Source organism: Emys orbicularis, chromosome 5, assembly GCF_028017835.1.
Source record: "Emys orbicularis isolate rEmyOrb1 chromosome 5, rEmyOrb1.hap1, whole genome shotgun sequence".
In the NCBI taxonomy this organism is placed as follows: domain Eukaryota; kingdom Metazoa; phylum Chordata; order Testudines; family Emydidae; genus Emys; species Emys orbicularis.
The window spans coordinates 24,803,577-24,820,931 of record NC_088687.1 but is presented as its reverse complement, the minus strand read 5'-3'; the positions used below and the strand labels follow the sequence as shown (position 1 = coordinate 24,820,931).

The 17,355-nt window shown below is 41.8% G+C and overlaps 1 protein-coding gene across 1 annotated transcript in view; it reads right to left on the bottom strand.

The window, feature by feature from the left end:
• FAM13A (family with sequence similarity 13 member A) overlaps positions 1–16,782 on the bottom strand; it is a 185,732-nt gene extending 168,950 nt beyond the window's left edge. Inside the window, exons 1-3 of the mRNA XM_065404718.1 lie at positions 16,741–16,782; positions 13,696–13,885; positions 6,070–6,279 (exon numbers count right to left, since the gene is read on the bottom strand). Of these exons, the coding sequence (XP_065260790.1) occupies positions 6,070–6,279; positions 13,696–13,885; positions 16,741–16,767 (427 nt within the window). The 5' untranslated portion in view covers positions 16,768–16,782. The remainder of the gene's footprint in view (positions 1–6,069; positions 6,280–13,695; positions 13,886–16,740) is intronic.
• Between the last annotated feature and the right edge of the window lie 573 nt (positions 16,783–17,355).

Sequence of the window (17,355 nt, the reverse complement as noted above, 5' to 3'; positions counted from 1 at the left end):
CAAGGTTTGCCTAGTTTTTGTGTGAGCACGCATACTATTTAAAAAAAAAATTTTTTTCAGGCAACAAGAGAGCAGAGATGAACAAGAGAAGCCCAGCTAGAAGAAGTGAGCTTTGATGGAGGACTTGAAGAAAGGAGAAGAGAGAAGTTGGAGGGAAAGGGAGCTACTTTCAGGCATAATGCACAGCATCGAGAAATGCACAGAACTATGACTGGGGCATTAAAGAGAGAGAAGTAAGCAGACTACAGGCCGTGATGGGAGAGAGAGGAGTTTGAACTGGATACAGTTGTGTGGTCATTTTTAGGCTCATGGCATGTCACTACCCATTCACATAATTGAACAAGGGGGGACAGCTTTGTAATGGGTCATCATATTTCTATACAGATTGGGTTTCTCTGAATGAACAGTAAGCATTAGCTAATCATCTAATTCAATTCCTTTTGCCCCTTAATCATTTCCCTCCCATTTCAAAACACGATGACTGAGCATAACTAAGAAGTGCCATGCAATAAGTTAAGTTTTACAATTGCCATTGTGGCTAAGGGGGAGTTGGGAAACTTTGAAACACTCTTTTATTCACTCATACACCATCCTAAAAATATACCTATATCAGCTCATTTGTCAGACACGGTGATATGTTTAAGATGTGGTCCTGCCTTAGGGCAACAGATTACACCATGTTTAAGTCAATAAAAGAAATACCAAAAAACCACCTTCTATAATAATGTAAACAGGTAGCTCAGGGATAAACCACCCAAACCAGGAACATAATGACATAGAGATGGGTCTCATAATCCACTTCATAAAGCAGCATTTATTCTCCCTCTCTACAGCTTTGCCTCCTTACTGGTATTACTGCTGCACTAAATATTATCTACACATGAAATGCAGCTTCAAGTGTTATTATTGGTTGATAAGTATCTTGTGTATTTAGAAAACAAACAAGTTGTTCTTCTAGTTCCTAGCTAACCATGATATTAATCAAAATGAAAATACAAGCCAAGCAACGTTGAAAAAATGAACAGCGACAGCCAATAACAAGGCACCACACAGAAGTCGGGCCAGCTTTATTACAATGCTTTGATGAAGAGGTCAGCTCCCATTTCCATTCTTGGACCCATTTCTCAGGCTGAAACTTGGCCTACGGAAGTTGAGAACCAATATTTTAGCTCTGTCTTTAAGGAGTTAATTGGGACAGTGCTTAGCTATGAAGCATGATATAAAGGGCTGCACCGGAATGAACTGTTGCAGAACAGATCTTTCCTTCTCTCATACTAGAAAGCCCTTCCAATGATACTACTTGCCTCACCTTGCCAAACAAGGCTACTGATGAGACTGGGGAATACATGATCTCACTCTAGATGCAACTTATGAAGAAAATAACACTCTCAGATGGAGCCGCGACCACACATGAACAATCTTTAGCAAGCATTATGATTAGGTTGCTCTTCAACATAAATACACGGAGTGCCAAAAAACAAACAATACACAGTGCGGCCCACTCTTCAATACATACCTACTCAAGGGAGGAACGCCACAAAAGAATTATACAAGAAAAAGCTTCCTGTGTTCTGGAAGGAAAGTTACAGTAACAACTTGGCCTGCTGAAAGGAAGTGACTTGTGGAAGGGGATAAGGGCTGTATGTACAGAGCTTGTGCTTGACTGGTTCCTAGAACGTACCACGGTCTTTACAAGGCAGAGATCAAGAAACAAAAGATAAGACATGAATGAATAAACAATCTTATATAGGGGACCCTGGTCTGGGGACTGCAGAGCACTTCCCAGGGGAACTTCCATCACAACAACAAAATCTCCAAGCAGTGATGCTTCCTGTTAGTCTATAGGTTTGATTCACGCGGCTTGGGCAGGCAAGTACCAATCACACTTCCCTGTACCAGTGAGACACTCTGTATAGGCAGAGGGAGGGAAGGGCATGTCCTCCACCATGGCAGGGAGCATTAATTTCTGCCAGGTGCACCACAGGAGCCAGTTGGCAGAGGCTGCATAGGGATGTGCTAGAAGTGAACCAGTGCATCACATAACCATGCATCTTCTCTGGCCAATGCCACCCACTTTTGGGGCAATGGTGGCCTGCTACAAGCACCTTGCCAAAGGCGTGGCAGCGACTTGCACTGCTGCAAACCCTCTCCTGGTAGACTTGTGCTTGAGCGGAGCGAAGGGTGCCTTTAAAATATGTTGTAATATTTTATCTGGGATTGTATGAACTGAGAGTGTATTTGTGTTCATTTCCATACATTTAAATCCTCTTTTCAGTGGAAATAAATAGTAACAACCTTAAAGCTAACACACTTGGTTGTCAATTTCACTTAAACAATTTTTTAAAACTAAACTATGGGGCTTAGGAGCTCTCTCTCTCTTTCATACCCATCCACCCTGCCTGGCAAAGTGGAAGTTCACTAACTGGCAGTGTTCCTGGTTTCCCACCAGCAGACTCTCTCGTGCAGAACTCTAAAGCTCTACAAGATTCTCAGCTTTCCAAAGATTCTATTTGCTGTTCTGTATAGGTTGTTATAGCACCCTCATCACCAGAGTATCTGAGCACCATCAAGTAGTGCATGAAATGATGAGACTAACCTCTGTCACATGTGGTTTGTTCTCTCTCTCTCGTCCTCTCCCCAGGGGGAGGGCTGTATATGCAGTGTGTTTTGTTTTGGTAGGGGTTTGTTTTTTAAATGTGCACACTGCTCTGTGTTTATGTTACAGAAGGCAGATTGAAGAAATGCGCCCTGCATTTGAAGCAGAAGGTGGTGAGGACAGGTTCTTAAGTTCCTGGGGGGAATCACTGCACAGTTTTGGACCAACCCCTGAGAAACCTCAGTCTCCTCCACAGACTAGATAACCAGTGCTGTGGGACTCAGGCGCTCCACTGGTTCTCCACCTCCTCTTGCCTCTTCTAGCTCTGCAGAGATCTCTCTCTCTCTCTCATATCTTGCATACCCTTTGGCATTTAGGAGCCTTCTGCTGGGCTCCTGTTTCACCTTGCCTTACATAGACCAGTGATACTCAGACTGAGGCTTGCAAGCCGCAAGTGGCGCTCTAATGTGTCTTCCGTGGCTCTTTTTCTCAGCACATATTATAACACTGTGTGATTTAATTATTAACCAATCTAAGTTATTAACCAATGAGGATGCTTTTACTATGTTATTAAATCAATTGTAGTTGATAAAATAATAATACTTGGTCAGGCATTTTGCTGTGAGAATAATATAAACTAAATATTTCCCCTGTCATACTGTTTAAATATAACAATGAATTCATCCTACTGTGGCTCTTTTGGGTAATACTGATTGCTAATTTGGCTCCTGTACCACTGAGATTTGAGTATCACTGGCATAGACTTTAGAAAGCACATCAAGCCATGTTGACTTTATAAAGTACTTGTTGCTGTACTACACAATTAAGGTTGATTTTTTTTTAAATAAGACTTCTGCTTTTAATTAAACTATGCCCTACATGTTAACAGCATATAAAGACATGTAAAGTTCGTAGTTTTTTAATTAAGTTATATTTATGGCTAGAGGGATTCCCCTCTCTCCACAATTAGGCATTTTAAATAATATTTTAAAAAGTTACTTTTAGGCTCAGATAACTTACAGATGTTTTGACACCAATTCCCTTAACCCTTTCCAAACAAATTCTAGTGTACCCTGAAGCATTCACAAAAGTACATTCCCTGATCTTAGTTTTAATGGGAGTGAATACAGATTTGTAATGAAACCCTAGTAGCAATCTTCATTGTGGAGTCGCAGATGAGTGACCCCAGACTCAATGTTATTTTTAACAATTTGTAACCCAAAAATAGCTTGACCCACTGTCTTCATGGTTTGCAAGAGAAAACCACACATACACAAAAGAGGGTGCCATTTTGCAATGAATCTGCTGGTACACCCATACATAAGTATCTGGATAACTCACACGAACCTGCACAGCAGAAACTAGAACTCTGATCCTTTAGCTTCAAAAACACAGATACCTACCAACTGAGCAAAGGTAAAACCCCTGCCAAAGTCAACATTTCAGATCAGGGTAATTTATTAATGACCTGTATAAACCACAGAAAAAGTTCACTCACACTTCAATATTAACAGAAAAATTCTTCTTAGTTTTCAGCATCCATCTGGCATTTTTCAGATCAGATCCTAGCTTTCCTGCCAAAGTTATAATAGAACTAAAATTAGGATTTACTGTGGAATAGGGTGAAAACCTTAATCATCAAGGTGCTTTCATACCTTCCTAATTAAACTGCCTTGTGCAGAGAAAAAGTTTGTATGTTACACAAATAACTGTACCAATGTGTTTTAAATGCAACAGTGGCATTCAGTGGCCAGATCTCTCTGTTAATTAGAGAGGTGTTTCCCATGGAAATGATATATATATATATATCCAGAGGAATTCTCCATTCCTAGGGGAAATTACCTGTGGATTCCAAAGTACAAATGGAACTCTCCAAATGGCTGGCTACCTGTGTTGTTCATACCACGTGTTCGTAATTCCCAACATAATGCACTGGTATGACCTTTTGGAAGACGAGGTACTAAACAATTTTCCATTTCATAACAGCAATGAAATACAAGAGGCACCATAGGTAGATAAGTCACAGCTGATGAAATCTTAAAATAATAATAATCATAATCAGTAAGTGTGGCTGTAACCAGGAAAGGACCCTTCTAAACAATGACATCTTCTTTTCAACTATTGGACAGTGTGTCCTTGTGTGTGTACACAGTATGGAGAAGGGCGCAAAGAGCTTTCCCCTGCATTTGCACAGCCTACAGAATGGCCAGTTACAAAAGCAATCCCTGCACTCCTGGCCTGCTTCTGCACTGCATCTCCAAGAGAACACATCACCCCAAGGGGAGCACAGAGAAAGGGGGACTGTGGTCTTGCTCTCTCTTCTCATCAGCCTCCAAGGAGGACTGGAGGCACTGAATCCCATCCCCATTCATTACTGCAGCCAACCTGGGGTGGGGACTGAGACCGGGGTGAGTGTAACCTTTGCACGGTCCTTTACTCAGGGCTATGCTTTAAAATGCACACTCTAGTCCTTAGTGTGTGCACTCACAACCACTCACTTTACTGGTAAGATACATTTCTAGTACTTTTATCCATTAGCGTTGCTGCTTCTGCAGGTTGTGGGAAAGCAAGAAGGGACCCAGACCTCCTGCAACTGGATAAAATAGCTCCCCACAAATCAATGGGACCCACTCGTATCCTCTGGAAGGACAGTAGGGCCACTGAAGTCTATTCTGGCTCATACAATAAAGAGATAAGATCAATGCATTATTCAACAGAACTGTTAATTAAAGTTCCGACTGCGGACTCTTTATTACTGGTGATGATGCATGAGTCACGGGGAAGAACGTCGCTTGACAGTCACCTCCCAGGTTGAGTTTGAGCCTGGCAATAAAGAAGGTGAGGAAGAATAATATTTTTATCTGTAAGCTGAGTAATCTAGATATGGACACACTGGGAGATAAACAATGTTTGGGCCCCTGTAGGTGTTCAGTTTGATAAGCAGGTCACGTTCAGCTATAAATTTTCCTTTCCCAGAGTCCACTAGTAAATCTTTTAACAAAAACAAGTCGCTGTCCTCAGAGAATGACAGGAAAGCTTTGTCCGGAAAAGGCCACATCTTACCATACTGTATAGGGCTCAAGTCGACAAGAATGGTTAACAAACAATTGTCCATTTTAGAAAGCTAAGTTAAGATCAGGAGCCTTTAACTGAATTATCGGAGTCACATCAAACCGGGCAGGCTTTGCCATTTATGGAAGAAACCATTTTCTATCTAAAGATGTAATAGCTATCTCTTACACAACCACGATGTTTTCCACTCAAATTGTTAGGGAGGGGTGTGTGTGTGTGTGTGTGTGAGAGAGAGCGTGAGCACATGCATTGGGACGAGATGGTGGTTGATGCCAAGGGAAATCCAAAATGGAAAGAGCAAGACAATAAGAAATGCTATACAGGCAGATGGAGTCTGTAAATTCTGGTTCCCAAGAAAGCAACTACATGTCAGATTATCAAAGGATTTTACGTGTACTCACCCTGGTAAAGCTGTATAAATCTGGGATGCAATGCAGAAGTGATCACCCCATCTGGCAGCTCCCTCAGAAATAATTTCAGCAAACTGGCTACTGAGCACACATCAGCATCTTTAGCCAGCTCCACTTCCTCCCCTCGGTCATATTTCAGACGCAACTGATCCACCATTTTCATGTTACCATTCACCCTGAAGAGACCTTCCTGTGTCAGCCCTGTAATTACATATTAAACATGAGTAAAACAAACAACATGCACTTGGCGTTCAATTAGCACACCCTGTTGAGAACAGTACCATTCTGTAAGTAACCAAGACACAAAGCTATTAGCCAGTGGATTCTCTGGATAAAGTAATAATGAATGTTGAAGACCAGATCCAGAGTCCTACAAATATCTACCAAGCACCCACAATGCATAACGACTTCAGTATAACTTGTCAATATTCAGCACCGTTCTGGATTTGGGCCCAAATGGCTGGAACCTATTTCCACATACTTCAATTGGTGCCCAGTCAGGTCCTGATCCTGCTACCACTTATGTGAGTAACTTCATTCATGTGAAAAGTCCCCTATTTGCTTCAGTGGACCTGTTCAGGTAAGTAAAAGAAATCTACATCTTCCATAGAGGACGCCAGGAGAACTACATCATATTAAAAAGTTCACTACATTCCAAGGACATTCCTAGATTCAAACACTTAAGTAGAACAACTCCACAAAACTGAAGAGTCAGTATATATTTTTTAAAAGCACCCCAGTAACCAAAACGTTGCAGTCTTTCAAACCAGTTCTGCAGAATTAGTCTTTCATGCTGAAGCTTAATACTAAAAGGGTTACAAACATAGCATGGAACATTTTAAAGTCAGAAAGAGACATCGTTAAAACACAAGGCCCAACTTGCAGAATACACCTGGTGCACAGAAACCAATGTTGCTATTCTGACATCTGCTGGACATCTGGGAAGCACTGCAGAACAGTAACGAATGGCACTTCTGTGTGAGAAGTTGGGCAAAGTAACAAATTCCCCATACAGATAAGATGTTCTTTATCTTCCAATAAGAAATTCATTCTGGAAAAAGGCTAGGCTAGATGATTTTGGGGGAAAATGGGCTATTTTTAACATTTGCAGAGGTAACTTCCCCCATAAAATGCCAATTCTGTCTGTATACCAGAGCGTGTCTAGATGATAAAGCTGACCTACAGCCAGCTCAGCTAGCTTGGATAGGTATTCAGGTCAACATGAACTTGAACAGGGATTCTGCAGTGGGTTTGTGACGGGTTGGATTACAGAAACCCCCTTAGGAGCTGCCACCCAATGTGCAAAGACTACCCCTGCTTCTGTTTTCCCTGCCAGCTCAGGATTCCAGCACCCCGTCTCGCTGAGCCAGACACTCCAGTCTGCTCTAACAAAGACTCAGGGTCTGAATCACTTGTCCCAAAGCTGCAAGTTTACCTGAAAACCAGCTCACAGGAGTGTGCTTGTCTTTAGCACTCAGATGCCCAACTCCCAATGGGGTCTAAACCCAGATAAATCCGTTTTGCCCTGCATAAAGTTTATGCAGGGCAAACTCATAAATTGTTCGCCCTCTATAACACTGATAGAGAGATATGCACAGTTGTTTGCTCCCCCAGGTATTAATACATACTCTGAGTAAATTACTAAATAAAAAGTGATTTTATTAAATACAGACCGTAGGATTTAAGTGGTTCAAAGTAGTAACAGACAGAACAAAGTAAGTCACAAGCAAAATAAAATAAAATGCGCAAATCTATGCCTAATCAAACTAAATACAGATAATCTCACCCTCAGAGATGCTTCAGTAAGTTTTTCTCAGACTGGACACCTTCCAGGCCTGGGCACAATTCTTTCCCCTGGTACAGCTCTTGTTCCAGCTTAGGTGTTAGCTAGGGGTTTCTCCATGATGGCTCCTCTCCCCCTCTGTTCTCTTCCACCCCTTTATATATCTTTTGCATAAGGCGGGAACCCTTTGTTCCTCTGGGTTTCCACCCCCTCCCCTCACTGGAAAAGCACCAGGTTAAAGATGGATTCCAGTTCAGGTGACATGATCACATGTCACTGCAAGACTTCATTACTCACTTGCCAGCACACACCTATACAGGGAGACTCACAGGTAAACAGCCATCTGCAGACAATGGGAGTCATCAAGATTCCAAACCATCATTAATGGCCCCCACTTTACATAATTACAATAGGCCCTCAGAGTTACATTTTATATTTCTAGTTTTAGATACAAGAGTGGTACATTTCTACAAATAGGATGATCACACTCAGTAGATTATGAGCTTTGTAATGATACCTTACAAGAGACCTTTTGCACAAAGCATATCCCATTTGCATTATAGTCACTTATCAAATTTTTTATAAAACTATCCCAGTTACATTATATTCACTTATTATCATGTTTTTATAAAACCATGTAGACTGCACAACGTCACAGGGTTGTCCACATCTAACTTCAGATGTCAGCAGTGACCATTCACGTGGGTTTCACTCTAGTGAGAGTTCCAGGATGGAACTGAATTGGCATCAGTGGTGGTGCACTGTGTACCTCTTATTTCCCATCCAAATGAACTGAGCTCACATGGAGGGCCGTGTTAGTTATTCTTCCTAGTTAACGTCAACGTCTATGCAGAAAATTGCTCTTCCACGTTAGCTCAGGAGCTCATGGCTGCCTTGAAAACCATGAGTTTATCCCAGGCTCTTCTCACACAAGTGGACATCTTTTAGATCTTGTTTTCACATTGGAGAAGGGATGGGGATTATAGCTTTATCAGACCATCACCTTCTCAGTTTAGAACCCAGGGCTCACTTAAGTTTCCACCAGGGACAAGGATTTAATTCAATCAGTTTATGTTGGCAGATAGATGGGGCATTTGGGTTTCAGGTTTCTTTAAGGGAGCGTAGTGTGCCGCCACGAGTCCATTTTATCAATACACCAGTAGTATATTACCATGATCTTTCCCCTTCACCATTAGTTGATTGGCTCCCAAGCACCTTCTCCCTATACATCATCCTCACAAGTCATTGTGCTACATGAATAAAACAACACTGAAGCATGGTGGTGGCAATCTCACTCCAACCATCTGTAATACACAGAGCATGTTTCTATACTGCAATGAGATGCCTGGGACTGGCCCGTGACAGCTGACCGGGCTCACAGGGCTTAGGCTAAGGGGCTGTTTAATTGCAATGCAGATGTTTGGGATTGGGCTGCAGCCCAAGCTTTGGGACCCTCCCACCTCACGGAGTCCTAGAGCCAAGGCTCCAGCCCAAGCCCGAACACCTACATTGCAAGTAAAGAGCCTCTTCGCTCGAGCCCAAGTCAGCTGACACAGGCCAGCTGCGGGTTTTTAATTGCAGTGAAAACAAACCCAGAGTCTCTTCACCCTAGACCGTGGCAGTAGAAGGCAGCCCATGGTAGGGTGACCAGGTGTTCGGTTTAGGACCGGAACACCCGGTCAAAAAGGGATCCTGGCAGGCCGCTGACTGTTCGAGGTGCATGTATTGCCGCATGTGCGTATACCTGTGTGAATAAAATTTGCAGCCTAACTCTTCGACTTTTATTCCTTTTGCAGGCTTGCACACAAAAAAATTGATGACTTAAAAACTTGTTATGAAATGAATACATACATATTTTATAAGAGAAGGAAACTCTAAAAGAAATGTATTATTTCTTAAAAAGTGAATGTTGTTGACTAGTAGTTGCAGAAGAGCCAATGTACCATACATTTCTCCCCACCTTTGTCTAGCTACATTATAAATTCTTTGTTGCAGATTCTCTCTTTTTATGTATATGTCCAGCACCTACCACGCTGGAGCCTTGATTTTAGTTGGGGTCTCTAGGCACTAAACAACAATTGTAATATTAAATAATGTGGAAGTATATGTGTTAGTGCATGTTAGATGTGTACACATGAATACACGTGTGTATCTGCATGTAGGTGTGGGAGTCAGTTTCAACAGGTTTATTTATATAGGTATCTGGACAGGTGTGCATTTCTGTGGTTGTCCTCTATGGATTTGTATTTGGGCTTCAGGAGTGGGCCTTTAATGGACCCATTGCAGCTGTGATAATGTGTGGTCCTAATTCCACACATAAAATTACAATAACTTTAGTGAACAAAAAACATGGAGCTGGTTACGAAAAATGGGAAGAGGTGAGGGAAAGAATCATGAAAACCTTTGTGAAATTTCGTTTTTGTTTAAATTACGCTTTTTGACTATTTTGCTGCCAGCTCTAGTGTCCTGTAACAAATAAAACCTGAACTTAGCATAATACATCTGTCAAAACAATAACTATGCCTGTTTGAGCCTTGCAGTGAAAATGAGCACTTGAGAGAGGGTGAGTGAGAGCAAGCGACGGAGGGAGGGGGGATGGAGTGAGCGGAGGCGTGGCCTCAGGAAGGGGTGGGGCCCCAGGAAGAGGTGGGGCCCCGGGAAAGGGTGGGGCAAGGGTGTTCGGTTTTCTGGAATTAGAAAGTTGGCAACCCTAACCCACAGCCTCGTGAATCTACTGGGAAAAAAGAGTATTTTTCATCATGCAGACTAGATCAATAAAAAAAGCAGGTTGATTCTATTCTGCTGTTGCTTGTCAAAAAACAGAGGACATCCCTGGGCTCAACACTAGAGGTTGGAAGAAGGGCACAGTAGCAGACACCTCCCCTTTTCTCTTAATAAATGTAGCCACAAGGTTGAGAGGTAGAATAGCAAAGATTCCTTTCCTCCATCCTGACCCCTCCCTACACAACCCCCCTCGCTCACAGAAGCCAGGAGGCTCTGTCATTTAGAGTCCTAGGATTTGTCTTCCTAGTACCATCCCCTAGGTCTTTTGACCTAGGGGATGGTACTAGGCTTGCCGATGAATGATCTCACATTAGCTGTTATTACATGCTTGCTGTTGCACAGGTCAGCAATATCTACACAGGCCTTGCCTTGGAAAGCTTACAATCTAAAGATCAGAGATGCACTGAGCAACCAAGAGGAAGGAGTCATGTATCTAAAGAAAAGGGTACATTCACCAGATGGGTCTCAGCCAATCCCCTACCTGATTTCACTACAATTCCTCACAGAGTAACACACTGCTCAGAATGAAGAGGGGTGACAAAATCGGGCACTGCATTGATTCACATTTGGAAGGTTGTTTCCAGCCATACAGGCTAAAAAAGGGTTCATGGGTTGTTGTTTTTTTTAAATCCTGCAGAAAGTGACTGATCTGGTTCCTCCATTTCTGCTCCCCTACCGTTCTCATGCGAGTGATAGTAGAAAAGGAAAATATGTCAATGTAAAATTAAACTCAAACAGCAAGGTGTTGGGACAATAAAGAAAAGGAAATCTGTCACAGCGCCACACTCAGAGGTACAGAAAAGGGAGCCATTCTCAGCCTGTAAACTTCAGAGGAGTTTGTTTCTCTCACTAACCAGAAGATGTGAAGCTGTTAAGTTTGGATAAAGGAGAATCCAAACAAAACAAAACCAGAGGAAGAGTCCCTGAGGAAACCCAAGTGAAGGAAGACAAGATGATGGCCAGAAGGGTCCCGTGGGAAAACAGAAGGACCTGAAGAAACTGTGCAAAACCCAGCAGCATCTCGTGTACACTCATTTGAGTGGTCATGGCACTGTTGGAGGCTTGCTCATTCACACCCACCCATCACTGGGGATCAGTGCCAAGAAGCCTTCTAAAGAAAGTCCACATTCTTGCTCAGAATTTGGGAGAGCAAATTGTAGTTGCACAGAAATGTTTTCAGTGGAGAGGGGAAAAATCCAGAGGAACATCTGCTCTAGGAACCTTCTTACAAAAACAACCGAGTGTTCCAGCCAACTGCCATTGCTGTCTGCTATCACAGTGCACAACGATCTCTCATGCCAGTTAAGGAGCAACACTGGAAGACTCCAAAAGGAGCACCAGTCAATCTTCATCCCCACCCCGACCACACTTTAGCCACGGGGTAATACAGGTGCAACACTCTGCCTGCTCTGCCTGCTCCCAGCACCTGCAAGCCCCATCCCTGCAGCACGTGGCGCTCCTGCCAGCGGGCGGGAGCCGGGAGCTGCACCAGGAAGCGGTGAGCGGCGGCGCCGCGGCTGTGGTCCGGACGGTCCCCGGTATCGGGACAAAGGGCGTCCCAACCGATGTAAGGTCGGGATGTGGGACAAGTCCCCTAAAATCGGGACGTCTGGTCACTCTAATGTATGCTGAGAATCCTAATCATTCTCCAATGTACAATATAACCCCCAGTGGACTGGTATTGTGCCTCCAATTCCAAAGGATTGTACATGCTACACGTACTACATCAAGGCATTACCAAATTGGCCTCCTCATTGATATGACACAAAATGAAAATGAATCTAAAAATGATCAACCCTCCTTCCCACTAACCAAATCAATTAAACAAAAGTGAGGTCCAAACCATGCCCCCAAACAGCAATCACCCACACCACCTGCTATGAGGTGGTCTTGGGGGGGTGACTGAGATCTCACACCACTTTTATACCAGTGTACCTCTATTGACTGAAATGGAGTTATAGGAGTTTAAGTGAGAAGAGACTCAGGCCCTTGATTTCTCCCTCCTCCATCACATCTGAAATATCTTACAGCTTGTCTGACCATGGAATTATCCAGGAACAGCTGTTCCTGAATAACTCTATATGTGGACACTCTTATTCCAGAATAAAAGTGCTTTGTCCCTGTTTAGCTTAACGCACTTGGAAAGTTATTTGTTGAGTTATTTGTCACGAACAGCTATTGCACTGTGAATTCACCTCCTATATTAATCCCTGTTAGCTTATTATGAGTTTGTTTTTAAAAGCGTGGTTATTTTCCCAAAGTGTGGGCTGGAAACCTAAACACTGCAATTTAACCAGTGTTACAGAGCTTTTAAAAAGCAGGCATGAAGGAGAATCCTTAAAAAGGACATTGTTCCACTCTCTAGGGTGAGACCAGAAGATGTAAATTCTCACAGAGTGAAATTCACTCCCATGTAGCAGGCCAGCACAAGGCTTAGCCATCATTTAAGAGCCACAGAAGTGCTTTGCATTTGTACCAATGGCCTTGCATTGGCCCTCTGCAAAGAGGTGTATTTTATCCGCTGAGAAAGTAGTTCATTCTATTCTACAACTTAAATGTATGTAAGGAGAGGTTGGAAGTTTAGAGGCTTACATGAAACCTTCCAGGGCTAGTTGATAAAAACAAAAAGCCCATTCTGGGGCTTACAATTACACACGGCATTCTATTCACTATCATACACATTCACTACTATGTTTATGTGTAGGACCTAGAGTCAGAAATGATGGGCATATCTGGTTAATTTTAATCAAGCAATAATGCAAGTCTAGTTATAAAAACATTTTAAATTATAAAATGAACAGATTCTTTATAGCCACTTTATAACACAGCAGATTACATTTGCGAATGTCCCTATGAATATACTTCCACATAAAGGCAACCAAACAAAAAGAGGAAAGCCAAATACAGTATTATTTTCAGCACAGTTTGATCCACAGCTTGATTCAGTTTTCATGCCAAATAAATGAAAATAAATAAACAAACAGAAAACTTCCTTTGAAGAGGCTTACATAAATAACACTATTAAATGAAAGAGACGGTGTTAACTTTACCGTGCTGGGTCAGATATTCTACTGTATTCCACACCACTGCTGGGAGACCATTCTTGGTAAGTCCCTGCTGCTGGAGGTCCTGGAGACTCACACCGAACACCTTCTGACAGCGATCGTCCCTCTGCTTGTTCAGTGGCAGCGCAGCTATCTTTTTCATGTCTTCCTTCAGCCTCACTGCTGATTTACTTTGCTTAAGGGAGCAGAGGAAAAGAGAGCAGTCGGTCACATTTACTACAGGAGGTTGCATGTCAGTTAAGAATTAAGCTTTTGGGTTTTGAAATAGAACAGTCTGCAGGGCTGGTGGGTTTTTTTGTTTTACTTTAGTCCACAGCAAAATCTCTATGAAGTAGTACATTATAAACGGGTAGGACAGAGAACAAGGGGAGGGAAAGGAAAAAGAAAGTAAGGAGGAGGAGTCCAAAGCCACAACTTATCTGTAGCTAAGAGATAGGGTGGATAATACACTGCAGTATCCAAGCTATATTGCTACAGTAACCAGTGGGCCAGACTCAGAAGAGACCACTTACGTTAGCTGCAAAATCTCAATCATCAACTTAGACTCTGATTTTAAGGCCAGAAGGGACCACTCTGACCACCGAGTCTAACCTCCTATATAACACAGAGAAAAGAACCTCCCTCACCCAATAATTTCTGCATCAAGCCCATAACTTCTGTTTGAACCGACAGCATTATCTTTTGGAAAGATAAGTCAAGGCGGGTTAAGACTGAATAGATGAAGAATCCACAAGATAAAGTGTCCAGATAAAACCTAATGGTAACAGGGTAAGTAATAGATAAGGATAGAAATGTAAACCAAGATAGGATAGCTTGCGGTTGAAAGGAGAACTCTCTTCATCTAGCAGTAGCTTATCGCACCATACATCACATCATCTTTGGTTTATTTATTATAGGCAAGTAGAATATAACTCACCTAAATCCATTCAACCCGCATTTTTTTAAAAGTGTTTGCACATCAAGTTTATTAGCAGCTAACAAGACTGGTGGTGATGACCCATGACACAATGGAATTCAAAGTGTGGCGTATAAGAAACAGCTGAATCTGGGAATGTATTGATAATAAGCACTGAAACCTGGTAGAAATGTCTCAAGTCCTGTCTGTAGAAACCCTGCAGAAACGTCTCAAGTCTTGTCTGCAATTTGTGTGTCACAATATATAGGGACAGAGCTATTTAACGATACTCACACCTATGGTTTTGTTTTCAAATAAACATTACCATTTTCTAATCTCTTTAAATGCAACATGATGTTTCAACTCCACCTCATTAACTAACTTGAACACTTGTCCAGACTTGGCTATTAAGCCAGGCTGTACCTTGTTCCAGGTACAAGAGAGAGAATTTGCATTAATCGTTTCTTACCAAGATTGCTGCATCTTTTTGCTAAGCACAGCTTCTATGAGGAAATGTGTACTAGAATCATCTGTTTGATACCAGGACTTGGCAACTTCATGCAATCTGGTATGTAAATGACTTTCTTGGACTGTGGTGGTCTGACATATACAGAAGATGTTGCTTGTGTATCTAAGGCTATAGAATAAGTTATAAATACTCCATATTATTTGAAAAAGGGTATAAGTCCATATAATTAAAAATTGTGTTGTAATGATCACCTTATAAATACATATGATAAATAAGTATAGTCAATGTTCAAATTCCAGCTTCCATTGACTGTTGCCATTTTAAAAATAATATTTCTTATGAGAATTACAAGTGATTACTGTAAGCTATTTTCATTTAAGATATATGCCAACGCAAAGATTGGGTTGTATGGACCAGGCAAATAATAATGATAATAATAATACTTCCATTAGAGGATTTTGAAACACTTTTCTAATTAAGGCCCCAAACTTATAAACTCTTACGCATGCGCTTAGCCACATATAATCACTGGGAAGCTGGTAAGTGGTAACCCATCTCGATTTCACAATGGGGAAAAACTGAAGCCCCTAGGTGTGAGGGGTGTTGCTCAAGTTTACAAGGGAAGTCTGTAAAAGATCCAGAAACAGAATCCAGATCTCCCAGTCCTATTCTTTAACAGAGATTAGAAAAAGGAAATTGTTTAAAGCTGACATATCCTGTGTAATTCCTGATATATTTATAAATCTTTGTTAGACCTAAGTATGTAAAATATAAAAGTCTTGCCTCTAGCAGAAAGAAAAAACCTACTTAAGTGATCAGTAAGAAACCATTCCCCGTGGCAGTCTCTAAGCAGCGAACTGAATCCTACTTAGTCTCAGTTGGGGAAATAAATTAATCAAAATCGGTTGGTTTTTTTAGATAAAGATATAAATGATTGGCCCACTTAACCATTTTTTGCTTAATGGCATTGCAGAGTGTAACAAGAGACAGCAGTATGAATTTTAGAAGACTAGTCACAAACTTCAGAAACATGTTTTTTCACTTCTGCCCTTTTCAAATAATCTTAATTAAACTACATGTTGCAGTTGGCCTGTGGTTAAAAAACAAAATTGTCAATCAATTTCACCATCACTAGACACTGTTTCGAAGGGGCAACAGGTCATCTAAACATAAAATAGAGTGAAAAGACTAGGATCAAAAACAAGAGAGGAGAAATACCAATAATACCATTTTAGTTTACTGAATCAACCAAAAACATGTCAGTTCTAGTATATGTATCGTGTTCCCCAGCCTCCTGGACTAGGTGTCCAATATAAACAGAAGAGAGAGAGAGCGCCTGCATTTCAATTCAGAGTAAAAGTGAGAGAGAAACTAGGAAATATTCACTCATCCCCCCATGAAATTAACAATGGCTCACAGTGCAAGGATGTTGTGGATGGAGCAAAAGAGGAAAATCCTGAATAGATCCACAGTGATTGGTTAGTTTAGATTTGCAAGATAAAAAAGTAAGTCAGTCAATCTCAGACATGTTGATACTATCCAACATCTTCCCCCTGCAGATGCACACACTGTTAAGTTTATGCAGTTTAATAAACTAGTGACTGGAAGAGGCCTCCCTCCGCATACTCTGAGTAATCACAGCATACAACAGACAGTCTGTACTCACACAGATGGCTAATGCGCCTGCCCCCATTCTTTCAGGAAGTGTCTGGACGAACTGATGAAGATGGGATGAAAGCATTAAGCAGAGTACTGAAGGCTATTAAGATTCCATGCCATGAAAGCCTTATAGTTCAGGGAAAAAAAGACAAAAATAGCCCAAAAATGGGCCAAAAATTGCTACGGAACTCTTATTTTGTTGGCTGAATCTCCACAAAGTTAGCTTTTGCTTCTTAGATTCAACACACATGGCTGGGATCAGCCCCTGCAGTTGAAATCTGATTCCAGGGAGTCTTTTATTGGCAGTCTGGAGGAGTCATGTGACTTGGTACTTAAGTCGTTAACATCTCTTCATTAATTACCAGGCATTTCTTATAGGCAGGCAGTCCAAAGACTTTACAGAAGATGTGTCCTACAGAGTAACGTCACCCTGACAACAATCTCGCCTCAGGCAGAGGCTAACACTCGGTGACTCTGCCTCATTAGCATCATTATTCCCATTTCTGAGTTAGTGATACTAATACTTCTCTCTTCCTTCCAGCCTGTTACAAAACTCAAACATACCTTCAGGCTGAACAAATCCCTTTGTGAAGACTCCACAGTACAATACTAGCCAGCACAC